General features: G+C 41.5%; 1 protein-coding gene across 2 annotated transcripts in view; it reads left to right on the top strand.

Moving 5' to 3' along the window:
• Window positions 1-6,410, top strand: part of KAT2B (lysine acetyltransferase 2B) — a 296,390-nt gene extending 289,980 nt beyond the window's left edge. The window contains exon 18 of one of the 2 annotated variants that reach the window (XM_078663996.1): window positions 2,823-6,410. In XM_078663996.1, the coding sequence (XP_078520122.1) occupies window positions 2,823-3,016 (194 nt within the window). In that variant the 3' untranslated portion in view covers window positions 3,017-6,410. The remainder of the gene's footprint in view (window positions 1-2,822) is intronic. The other variant, XM_078663997.1, reaches the window with a different exon arrangement.
• Window positions 6,411-13,792: the final 7,382 nt, after the last annotated feature.

The raw sequence follows: 13,792 nt of genomic DNA, 5'->3' as shown, positions 1-13,792 counted from the left end.
TGGATTACTAACAGGATGGTTGTGGTCCCAGATTTGTTTTACTTTAGGTTTTGGGTTGATGAAGACCGTCTATTGTGTCTGTTTTCTTATAGATAGGTATGCCTGATTATATATTATCAGGAAATTCTTGCCAATTTCTAGACAAAAGCCTCCACAACCGTCCTGCGTCCTCACTGCAATAGTACCTACCGTGAAGAGGTTTCTGAAAATAACCAGTTGAACGGGCATAATGATCAAGAGGAGGTTTTAACCATACTACAAGTACACCTACCCCCTCTATTTTGAATTCAGATTAACAACATCTATAGAAAAGAAACAAGGAGTCAAAGACACTAGGAGCATAAGGATATATACAAGATCTGGCCCTAGAGAGAATAATATTAACGACCAGCTGGATCCCTAGAAATTCTCCGGTACTCCAATTCATAAGCCAATCTCTTATAACTGCAACCAGATAATTAAATAATAATTGTTTTTAATATAAGAAAGCATTGTCCTGAAGAAGGTGATCAACTCTTTCACCGAAACGCGGCGTCGACAGTTCCTTGCTTTTACTTGTGTTTTCTAAATGGTTTTTAGATATTGGAAATATAATACCATGTTTTAATAAATCAGATGTGATAAATTGTTTTTATGAAATAACAAATGAATATATTTAGCTCTATTTTGTGATAATAAAATTGGTACATTTAAATTACAAAAACCTCTTTGATTGCATTTTGATTTAATATTCTATTCTCTGCTGTTCATCGATGCATATTCCATATTGTTTTTCAAGAATGATTATCTAAATGTGAAAAACAACAACACGTTTGTAAATTTGTTACTTTAGAGTGTGGGACTCCCAATTGACTATACTCATAAGCCAGTATAATATATGGTTAAATAAAAAGACCACGGGCCAGTTTCAAACGGACACAAGACTTCTGTACACCTTTCCGCCCATACCACTTCTGCCCAGAGTTCTCATGAAGATCAGGCCCAAGTCATCCTAGTGGCTCTGGACTGGGAATGGAGAGTGGGTTATCCAGAACTCTTGGGCTTGTCCAGATGTCCTCCGATCAGGAGGACCTGCTGTCACATCAACAGGGCAGTGTTTTGCACCTTGGTCTTCTCCACCTTCAAGCTTGGGGACTGAGAGGCAACAGCTGAACACCTTCCTCTGCAGGTGGTTGATGTCACTGCAGAAGCCAGGTGTCCCGCAACAAAAACTGTATACACCTGTCATTAGGACACATTTCGGGTTTGGTGGGGCAGATATCAGATTAACACCCCCTCCCGGCCAAGTTATCTGATATTCTGTTATTTGTTCTGTCTCTTGCCTGGCAAAGCTTGCTTTGGGTACTCCAGGAGAACGATGATCTTCTACATATCGTACCAAGAACCACCAGGTGGACAATCAGCGCTTTGTGGGGTTCTCTGGAACTAAAAAGAGCCAGACAGTGCAGAAGAGAGCCATCTCTTGCTGGATTGTGCTGCAATAAGATGTGCTTCGTACTGGATAGAAGGCAGCCTCCGGAGGTACTGCATGCTCATTCTACTATAGCCAAAGCTTCTGCCACTGCATTGGCAAATGGAGTCCCTGTCCTAGACATTTGCCAGGCGGCTATGTGGGCATCTCTCCATACGTTCACAAAGCATTATAGTTGGGCAGTCAGGTTCACCGGAGAGTGGCATTTTGCACTCTCAGTCCTGCAGGACTTTCTGATTTAAGTCCACTCGCAGGCCTGCTTCTAAACAGATATAGCTTTGGTATCTATTCAAAAGGTGAGGAATCTGTGACTAGGAGTCTCTATCAGAGGAACAAGTTACTTACCTTCAGTAACTCTCTGGTAGACTATCTAGCCTCAGATTCCTCACCATCCTGCCTGTCTGTGATTGGTCTCTATTCATTAATAAGATACGAAGTCTAGGAATCTGCAAAATGTCTGCGTATTTGATTTTTGGGCTCTGCGTATGGAGACGTGGACAGTCTCAAAGGCGGGAGTGGCGCCTATATAGGCCAATACGTAATTTCCGGAGTGGAAAGGCATCAGTGTAGAGCTGCAAGGCACCACATAGCGGCGCGCGCAGGTACTGATGAAAAGTTTACAGATCCTGTTTGAGGCCTGAGGAAAATTTAAAAGGTGAGGAATCCGCAGCTAGTCTCAACAAAAAAGAGCATTACCAAAGGGAAATAACTTGCTCTTCTTGGTGAAAGATCATTGCTCACCAACCATCAATGCTAACAAATATGCCTCCCAGGGTCTGACATAGAATAGCAGAGTTAGCCATCATAAAGGTGTTCCTAAGAAATAGGGCATGAGGAAGGATATGAGAAGACTCCATTAAAAAAATTAAATACAACCATAGCAGGCAGGCATATATCCACTGACTGGTTTTCTAATGAGACCTGGCAATCCTCTTTTATAGATACCGCAAAGGGATTTCGGTTGTGCATCTAATGAAAAAGCAACTGCAATACATATTAATTCTATCTTTAGGAAATTGAATTTAAAGAGCATGCAGTAGTTTACAACTAAGAAATTCGAATAAAACTCATTACAGTCTACATCAATGGCAGACAATTTCAAGAGCGAAGGTGTTTTTTATTTTCTTCAGCAGTGAACAAAGGTGTCAGTCTATAAAAAAATGTAGTTTGATGATTGCCCAACAGACGGTTTCTTACATGGGGTAAAAAGTACGATGCCTATGGTATGAGAATGTTAATGTTGTTGCCAACTACTCAATAACTTGAACTTCAATCTAAGTAGAATGTGACTATAATTTATTTGTTCTGTGCAATGGAAAATGGGAGTGACCCGTGTATATTTTTTGTGCAGATTTGAAAACGATGAGCGAGCGCCTAAAGAACCGATACTACGTGACTAAGAAACTTTTTATGGCAGATTTACAGCGCATCATTACGAACTGCAGGGAGTACAACCCTCCAGAGAGTGAATACTTCAAATGTGCCAATCTGCTGGAGAAATTCTTCTACACCAAAATCAAAGAGGCTGGGTTAATGGACAGATGATGTTCTTTGTCTGCTCTGAGCAACCAGTTGTGCCTCGTCAGTGGCTGGTGCTGAGTTCACTCTTTGAAAACCAGCAGGACTTTTGGGACATCTGATTAGAACATTTAGCACTTTTTGTAACCCCTTTGGGGGTATAGTGTTCTTTAAATTAACATTTTGAAGCTAATAGAAGAAGATATTTACTTTTATGAAGTTAGCAGTTTACTTCGTTGTCGTGAATCTTTGCTGCATGTATGTTTTGATAGTGAGCAAGCCTTCGGTGTGGATTACCCCCCTTAGAAAAGCTATGCACATGGATGTCAGTAAGCGCAAAACCTCAGTACATAATATTTTAGGTTTGTGTGTTTTCTGCAAAAAAAAAAAAAAAAGAAATTGCTTTTGTACAAACACCTGAATTTTCCAGCTGCAGACATAAGAAAATTCACTCACAGCAAGTGAATGCACCATCTGGTTTATTTGCATAAATAATTCTCCTTCCTCCCTGAAATCTGCACCCTTCATTTGCTGGCCTTGCTATATAGTCATTCTAGCAAATGGAGCAAAGAGGCTATTTATATTAAAAGTGCAGAAAGCAGTTCCCATTTTTGAAACTCACATTTATTGAAAAAAGCGGATTCGTGGATTATATCACAAAGCTGTGATCTGGAGTTGCGCATTTTCAATTTATTTGCTTGGGGATAGAGTGGGCAGCTTCACAAACTCAATGCCCCTGCCCACAGGTATCTATGCACTGTGTAAAATGGGTTCTGGAATTGGAGGATGGGATTGATTGGGAAGATGAGTTATGTTGTGCAGAAGTTCAGTATTTAAATTGCTGTGACCATATCGCTTTACATCATATCCTCACATACAACTTGGAATCTCTAAGCTTTCCATTGCTGAAAAATCATGTCACCAGCAGGTTTTCATATTCAAATATTTTACAAAAACTATTTGTACTTGCATATCCATATCACTCCTCCAAAAGACAAACCGTGTACTTGAACATGGATTTGGAGCAACAATTCCTCCCTAATGCTAATATTTATTTACATCTACCTCTTTTCTGCATAAAAATCCTTGTTTGTTCTGTATAAAAGAAACAAAAGTTTTTAAACAAAACCTGTAGTTTTGAGTTTCAGAGGTGGGAGAGGCCGCATGCAGACAATAGAGTGTCCTCGTAAATGTAAACTGAAAGGCATCTTAGAATGAAATTATATTTTCCATTAACTTTAAAGGGGAAAAAAAGTGAACGTGTCATGTATCATATGAACTGTCTCACATTGTTACCATCGGTTATGTGGTAAAACGTCGCTAATCCTGATTGATACCGCTTTCCATTTTGGTAACATTTGTGCAACACAAGTGAAAAGGGAGAGTCCTGATCTGCAATTGATTATCAGGGAGGCAGAAGTCACATTGCCATAAACTGGAAATTATCTGGAGGGATTTTTTTGCTTTGAGAACTAAGGCACATTTTTGCTTAGATTTTTTAGTCTTTAGAACTTTAAATACTTTACAGCTTTGGTAATGGAAAAAACGTATACTTTTGCTCTGTAGTGCTCTTCCATCACATTGTCACCTTCTAGAGACCTCTGCTGATTTACTGCATATTTGTACAGAATTGTCATAAGAACTGAAACATGTACTGCTACATTAGATACATGATATATTAAGATGGGACATTTTGCCAAAGACCAGATTCTGTGCTATCTAATTTGATGGTTGACAAATGTTCAGACGTTCTACTAGATGTGAAAATCCTAAAAAAAAACATGAAACTAAGGAAATACTCTAGGTTCCAATATAATTATCATTAGGCAGGGACATTACAACACATTTGTAGCAGCACATTTATTCCTGCATATCATGGCACATTTTGACATATTCTCTGTCACAAATATTTCGCTAGTGTTAAACGAGAATATTGTACCCCCATCTGACTTAAATCTCAGAATTTGTGGCTTATAGACCATTTATTTCTTCATGCTGTACATCTACAACGCTTTTCAAACTGACCTTAAAATCAAAAGTATCCGTAGTCTCTGACATTTTCTTTGCAGTTGTTACAAGCGGTACCATAAACCTGCTCCAGTTGTTCGTGTTCACCCTGGGCTATTTCTCTGACTGTTATGTGCTAGAATCTAGGGGTAAACTACAGATGTTTAATGTACCTTGCTCAGTCCTCTAGGCTCTAGTAACCACTACTGTAATACACTGTTGATGTTATATAATTGCTTTCGCTTATGCAGGACATAAGTTAAATAACTTAAATCTATAAGCTAAATAAGTAATATTGAAATGTGCTTTGCTAGAAAGTTTTTTTAAATATCTTATTTTTTTCTGATCTAGTTAGGAAGTAGATTTTTAAAATAATATATTCTGCAAATTTTTAATTTACTGTACATTCCACATGACAGTTTGCAAAACATGTATATATATATTTTAGTAACTGTGATGCAATATGAATGAGGATCGATGCTGTGTTCATATTACAATATGCTCTATTCCAAGACCTTAATCAATCTTAGAGTGCTCAGATGGATAATTGATTATGCTACAGGACAGAGGCTTTCATGACTAGGTGTAGGGTTTTATAACATGCAGATAGTGACTGTTTGCACACCCTCCAGCAAACTAAAGCAGATGGCCACTTTTGCACATAAACACTATATTGAAGATATTGTATATTTTCCTGTTATAAAAAGGTTCAACCTCTGCTGAAGGAAAGCAAAATCAGAATCCCTGGATTTTCCTTGCTTTCTTTATTTCTATATTTTTACATCTATAAGGACTCTCTAGAAAGACTGGAATTGAATTTATGTATTAGGTGGATTATATGCACTATACTAGTGCTACAAAAGGTCGGTCTTTTCATTTTGTTAAAAAGACTATAAATATATTATAGAAAAAAAATGTATTTAAATGCCTTCAGTTAAACTGATGGGGAGAGTCTACCTGACAACATTATTAAAAATATACCTTTTGTAAAATATTTATTTTAATAGTTTTATTCTGAACAAACAGATTTGCACTCAAAGGTACATAACAATTGCATTACAATGTTCACGCTGGGTTTTAGTGCACTCTTTATAGAAGTGGAATTGAAAAACTTACATGACTTGATATCCTGTGACAATTTCAATACTTGTTTTTTTTGCATCTTACTGGATTTTTTTTTAGTAGATCTTGTATAGCCTTGTCTGGATAAATGACTGTTCCATTTCTTTAATGAAATGTATGTTTTCTAATTTTAAGTATTTTCATATTATATAGATATTGTGCAATAATACCATTGTAGGATGTATGGTTGCCAGATAGTATGATTTTGCCTTTGTAAAATTAATATATTGTACAGCTGGTACAGAATTTAAATTATAAAGAAAAAAGTAAATCCCAAATTCTGTTTGTTTTACTTGATTGAAATAGTATTTTATTGACGTGCTTGAATGTTTAAGACTATAAATGTGAATCCTTTTACATTCCATGTAGGGCATTAGAAAGAAACTTCACTATTCTTTGATTGCAGGCTGGATCAAATAACCACAGTTCATAGTCCAGTTATCTGAGCACGTTCAAGGGAGGGATACCATGCATTATGCTAATTTTCCTCTTCTAAGTAAAATGAGACTACAAACTCAAGAAAATAACTCAAAAAACAGAATGAAAAGAATGCCAATCACCACCCATGTGACATTCTGTTTAGATTTTGTTAAACTTCTGATGGTCAAAAGGAATAAGAATAGAAGTTAGTGGCCAACTTAGTCACCCGCCACGCTTGTCAAATAGAGGGAACTCCTCCCAGCCAGGTAGACATCAAATCAGCTGGTGAACCAGGTTACATCAAAGCAAGATGAGTACAGCTGGCAAGTTTGGTTCTTTAGTGCTGTCCCGCAGCCAGCCCTCTCTGCCCTCACATCACCCTTCCCTACATTAGCCAGACAGACATTTGGGAAGTTTGATGGAGCTTCTCTTTCCATGTCAGTCCTACCGCTGAAAGACTATATTTACTGTGGGCTTAAAAGTAATTTTTCTCCTCCTCAGAAGGTTAATAATGCAGGTGAGTTTTTTGGAACTGGGTGTCCACCCTTTAAATGATCTACAACTATAATTGTGGCTTCAGAGCAAATTAGTTGAAGAACCTTATCAGTGGGATAGAAGGGGTTGGAATCCTTCCCTTTCTTTGAATTCGGAGCAAGGAACTCAAATACTATTTATCATTTATTAAAACTTTGCATGTAAAGCCAAGGTTTTCAATTAAATATAATATTTTTTTTTAAGACTGCATTGCAGCGGAGTAACTTCAAATTTACTACCCTGTTCTTCCTGCCCTTAATGTGCATTTAGAGCATTGCATTTGTTGGCCGTATATACATATGCTTAGCATATTCCTGCCATCTAGTATTGGACTCGGACAGTGGCAAAATGTTTTTTTTCCCAAAGAAGTCTTTTGTGTACTCAGTATAGTGACACCTCCTATAGTCTGTCTTGCACATGATCATCCGCTCCTTTGTTACATTGTTTTTCTCCATCATCTGGTTTGGAAGTCTACCTCAGAGCTCTGGGATTGAAGCTTTGACCCGGTTTCACCGTCCTTTTTGGTGACCAATACATCACCCTTACACGTAAACTAGCAAAATCACCGGCGACTAATTGGTTTTCTGCAAACTTTTCTGCTCGGGCCGGCTACACTTCAACTTTGTTTCAGTGCCATAATTCTTCACTCACCACACACAGAGTGATGGTAAACACTCCTTTCAGCTTCTTCCCCAAATGCCCCGCAAAGTAGTCCAGGCAAGATCACCTTCCAGTCTGCAACCTCTGCCTGTCTCCAGAACTAGAGGAAACATTGTGTGAAGCGTGCCTGGCCTTCATATCGAAAAACAAACTTGGCAACAGTGAGAAGACCGCCCCTGGGCCCATAGAACAATGCAGGCGCAACGAACAGAAGATGCACCGGACATCTTCGGGGACCAGATGAAGCTAGAGCCAGAAAACATCAAAGAGGAGGCAGAAGCACAAGGCGCACCAATATACATCCCCATTCTTTTCGCTAGCAGTGAGGTAGGGCCCAACTCCGACCACGAACGAGACACTCCAGTGGTCGCTTCGACAGGGCATATGAGTATGGCAGTGAAAGCCTCAAACACCCCAACTAAAGTAGATGCTCACTGAACTCCACTGCCCTCTGGCCATGGAGGCGTCCAGCTTAAGGCAAAGGAGCAGACATTCGTCTCTCTACCTAAGCTGTCTGTAAAGGCCGCTGATAAGCCTAAGGCATTGACCGGTCCAAAGTCGGTTTCGCAGCCCATGTCTAAAAATCCATCAGAGCAAAAATCTCTCACAGAAAGATGAAGAGCATCTTTTTACACCAACCCATGACCTGAGTCGAAAACACCCTTGGTGCCGTAAACATCTTTGCATTCAAGCATACATCCATGGCGAAAACTACATCCAAAACACCTTCGAGTACTTCCAAGACACTCGGTGCCTACGGCATCAGAACTTCCTTTTCAGCCTATGTTAACAAAATAATTGGAGAGGCTTGACGTCAGGCTGAAGACTGTTTATGAACCCAGATACATGAAGGGTGGTAACCAAACCACCCCTCCCACTACAGACTTACTACAAAAATGTAAAAAGACTTTAGAAGAAGACAAATATGGGGTCTCCAGGACCAAAGCCTCCATGGTGAAAACAGAAGGACAGAGGCACCAGTCCAATCAGATTTTCACCTGAATCTTTACCACATCTTCCACCTACTCCCCTTCCACCACCTACTCTTTTCTCTGCTGCCAATACCAGCTGTACTTTCACCTCTGCTAACCTCACCACAACGCTCCCCTCAAGTTCACCCACACAGGACAACTACCACATCTTCTCTGGGTGAGCAGAGCACTGGTACACTCCGTAATTTCCAGTCCCCCAGGGAGATTCAGATATCCTCGATCAACCGTGGGATGACTATAAAGTATCTCCACAAGGGGATAAGGAACTATACCCCTCCAAACATTCCCCACCAGACGATAGCACCACATATTATAAGATACGTTGCAGAGCTGTAGAATATCAAAGTTAAAATGCACACAGTAGAGGACGCGGATGACTTCCTTGTGGAGACTCTCTCCAAAACACCACACAGTATCCAATTTGTACCAATGTTAAAAGGCATGCCTAACCCAACCACAGATATTTTCAAGAAGACTGTCAAATCAAGGGTCCTAACCCTTAGGGTTGACAAGTACAAACCCTCACCAACCCACCAAACTATATAAAAGGGCGTGTTCCCCCTGATTCCCTTGTACTGCAAAAAACTTGCAAATTTACAAGGCACCGGTGTTGCTCCTCCTACAGATAAGGAGAGCAAAACATTCAATGCTACAGGGAAACATGTTGCAGCCCAGACAGCAAACCGCCTTCGAACTGCCAGTTCTGTTGGCCTACTCTCCAGATACAACAGAGAACATGGGGATGAGATGCAGGATTTTTTCAACACCTTCCTGAGCAATGCAAACAAAAGGGGGCAGAATTAGTTGAGGATAGAATCCAATCTAATGCTACCGTACAATGCGCACTACACTCAGTGGACACTAGTGCAAGAGAAGTCAACACTAGCGTTATCAGAAGCTAGGCTTGGCTAAGAGTGTCCAGGTTTAAACCTGATGTCCAGCAGTACCTCATCAATTTACGATTGAATGGGAAACACCTTTTTTCACCACAAATGGACGAAATGCTGGAAACGTTTTTAAAAATACTGACACTACTAAAGCCATGGGTGCCCTTCAAACATATCAACAAAGGGGGTCCTTTTGGAGGGGCGTGCAAACCTACTACCTGTACAAACATATGTACCGCTCATAAGCCACAGCGCTCCTACCAATTGCAGTATACACTCGGCGCATACTATAAACCACACTATAGAGGCAATGCGAGCAGGAGTAGAGGACGTGGTTGCACTTCCAAGGGAGACACTTCCCCCAAACAGTGACTCCGTCCACTTCTCGCTCTCCCCCATTTAACACCAGTGGGGGGACGGTTACAGGACTACCACGCACATTGGGTAGAAATTAACGCAGATCAGTGGATCCTCTCAATAAATTAACATGGATATTGTCTAGAACTCACCTCTACTCCACCCAATATCCCACCTCGAACTCTAGCCATTTGACATCAGCACTTAACACTCCTACAAGAGGAGATTCAAGCTCTGCTTCAAAAAGGGGCCATAGAGCCTGTCCAAAAGCAAAACCAAGGCCAAGGGGCATATTCACTGCATTTTCTCATTCCAAAGAAAGATGGCACCTTAAGGCCTACATTAGACCTAAGGTCAGTCAACAAACACATCCTATGAGAACACTTCACTCAGTTACACATTTAAAAATGGGTTTAGAGCCTATGTCAGCCTTGCTCACTAAACTATTTGTAAGGAATATTTGCAGTATATGTAGATACATATTTAGTGCCCAACTCTTCTCTCATACACAAGCCGTATCAAAAATAAATAAAAATATTGAGCAATAGAAAATGATGTCCAAAACAAATGTGTTTAGTGCATATGAGGGAGAAAAAAAAGAAAATATTTGGAGCCATCTCACTTCTGTTTAGCATAATCTTCACCGCAAAATTCCCATCTCGTAAAGGTGGGGGCACACGAGACGTTGAGTTTGCCACAGTTCAAAAAGAAAAGAGCCTACTCTTCATGTCCGGGTTTCTACACCCCCAGTCCTAGGGGAATGCTCTGTGGATAAACAAGCCAGAGGTATCTGCACAGGTGTTTCCCTTCTCATCGATAACTTCAATGGTGTACAAAATGTGACAAGTGTCAATGACCTTGATCTCAGCAGGCACCAGACAAGCTATCCCATTTGACTGAAATGTTCATTCAGCCACACTGAAAACTCAAGTCTTTACCCACATTTATTGACAACGCAAAGCAGTCACATTCATCACCCTGAACACTTTGGAGAGCTGGTGCTGGAAGTCTTAACATTTGGACACCTTAACCTGCCATCTGAGAGCATGATCATTGCTTGATTTTCCCCTGAGGCGGAAAGCCGGGGGTCTAGGCTCGCAAACCTAATTTTAAATGTGTGCATTTTATTTTGCTTTGTAACTTTTTAAAACTTGCTCGAATTACTGCACCCACCTTCCCCACGCCGCATCTCGAACCCTGCTCCCCGCGCAGCCGACTAGGTGCTGACGCGGTAGGAGAGAGGGGTCCTCTCTGGAGGGCCATATTGGGTGGACGGAAAGGGTTGCGGTCCAGCTGTTGGCTGCCTCCCACCCTCCTCGCCCCTCTACAAAATGATCATTAGTTCCCGTCCGCACAGCGGACGGGTGCGCCGGCGGCGCGCCAAAGGCAAGCCCGTCTGCGCCCGTCCTCGCGGGGATCGGGCCTTGACCCCTGGCCCCAGGAGGAAAAGAGCCCCTATCCCCTACTCTAGAAGTGAACTATTTCAGCATCGTCCTGCCCCATGTAGCAATTGTATACGGGTATTTATTTATTTATTTGAAAGTTTTATATAGCGCGAACAAGATCTTTGCAGATATCAGAGCGCTTTACAAAGTAGGGAATACCAACAAAAGAATGATTAACAGGTCCTTAAGTATATGGACATTATAGGTAGTAAGTGGGATGGGTAGGTGCGTGAGGGAACATAAAAGCACAGGTAAATCAATACTGCATGTATATGGTCAGGTAAGCGAATCAATAATACAGTTAAAGCACATGTCGTAGTGATCGATCAGAATAATACATGAAAAACACATAATCGTAGGGATCGAGCAGAATAATACAGGAAAAAGACAGTCGTAGAGGTCGGGGAGAAGAATACAGATTGGTGCAGAGACTTTGCAGATTCAAGTTAATAGATCAAGTGTATTTGGCAATAAGAATAGCTTTTACTTCTTTCTTAAAAAGTGTGACGGAGGGGATGAGCCTGATTTCAGGAGGGAGTGAGTTCCAGATCCTGGGTGCCATTCCTGAGAAAGAGCGTTTGTACGTCTTTTCCTTCCGGAATCTTCGAGGTTTTAACAGGAGATTGTTTGTGCCTCTGGTGTATCTAGAGCCGCCAGAGATTGACAGTTTCTGGGTGAGGTATCCGGGAGAGCTCAGGTGTACAGCCTTGTGTGTCAAGCATGCGATTTTCAGATGTATTCTGGCTTCAAAAGGCAGCCAGTTCAAGGATTTCAAGTCAGGGGAGATATGCGAGTGTTTTTTTGACTCAGTGATGAGTCTCGCTGCAGCGTTTAGAGAGGCTCTTAGGGGTGCAGTGGTGGTTAACGAGAGACCGCAGAGGGCGATGCTGCCGTATTCAATTCGCGGAATTACTAGTGCTTGTACTGCAGTTTGGAAGTCTTTGGCTGGTAAGAAGGGTTTGAGTTTCCTCAGGGTATTGATTTGGAAGTTCGCTCCCTTAGTAGCCTTGCTGATATGATGCTGCATGTTGAGATTGGAGTCGAGAGTTATGCCTAGAGATTTTGCTGAGTCCACGATGGTGGGTAGGACATTGAGTGCAGTTAGCTGTTTAAGCCATGTTTGAGTGATAGAGATCTTCGCGGGGGGTGAGATCAGAAGGAACTCTGTTTTCAGAGCGTTGAGTTTGAGATGATTATTGGCAAGCCAGGATTGGGTGCTTCTGATCGTTGAGTTCAGGAGTAGAATGTCATTGGGGGATTGTAGTTTGAGATATAATTGGGTGTCATCTGCGTACATGTGAAAAAGAACATTGGATGCTTGTAGCAAGGAGGTGAGAGGTTCCATAACTAGGTTGAACAAAGTTGGTGATAGGGAGGATCCTTGGGGGACACCTAACGAAACAGGTATTGGCGAGGACATCAGATTGTTACTCTTGAATTTCTGAGACCTGTTGTGTAGGAAGGAAGTGAACCACTTGAGAACCGTCCCAGATAGACCCATTCTTGTGTTCAGAAGTTCGAGTAAGTTCTCATGTTTGACAGTGTCAAATGCTGAGGAGAGATCAAGAAGGATGAGGAGGCAGGTATCGTTTTGATCCAGCATTTGTAGGGCGTCGTCAATTATGTGGGTCATAGCAGTTTCAGTACTGTGTCCTGCTCGGAAGCCTGATTGATGAGCGTTGAGGAGATCAAACTGATCAATGTGTTTAGTTAGCTGTAGTTGTGCGCATTTTTCCAATAGTTTGGCGAGAGTGGGAATATTGGTAATGGGACGGTAGTTGTTTAGGTCGGATGGGTCGGCCGTAGGTTTCTTTAGTAAGGGTGTGACTTGTCCGACTTTGAGGGAATCAGGGATTGTTCCTTGTTGGAGCGAGCTGTTGATAATTTTAGTCCACAGTGGAAGGAGCCATGGAGTGAAATCTTTGACAGCGTTGGCAGGGAGGGGATCCGTGAGGTGATTAGAGGGTTTCAAGCTGCTGAGCAGCTTGCCTATTTCTTCTTCGGAGTAGGTGTCAAAGGATGACCATGTGGCATTGTTTTTTAGCTCGGTGGGTGTTATGCAGTTGGGTGTGGTTTAGAGGCTTGCGTCAATGCGGAGATCACTCTTAATGTTATCAGTTTTTTGGGTAAAGAAAGCGGCAAAGTCTTCACAGGAGGGTGCTTTGCCCACAGTACTGAGAGGGTGGGGTTGTTCCTTGGCTTGTGTTCTGATTAGCTCGAACAGTTTTCTCGGACGTTTTTTTGCTTGATCGAGCTGGAGGCTGAAGAAGTTTGCTTTTGAGCGCTTTATTTTCCTTAAGTAGGCGTTTCTCTTTTTCTTCAGGGTTTTCAGGTGCAGTGCAGAGGGAGCTGTTCTCCAGGTGCGCTCTGCCATTCGCA

The sequence above is a fragment of the Lissotriton helveticus genome, chromosome 10, assembly GCF_964261635.1.
Source record: "Lissotriton helveticus chromosome 10, aLisHel1.1, whole genome shotgun sequence".
Lineage (NCBI taxonomy): Eukaryota > Metazoa > Chordata > Amphibia > Caudata > Salamandridae > Lissotriton > Lissotriton helveticus.
Note: the sequence above shows the minus strand (reverse complement) of the source record. Positions and strands in the feature narration are given on the sequence as shown.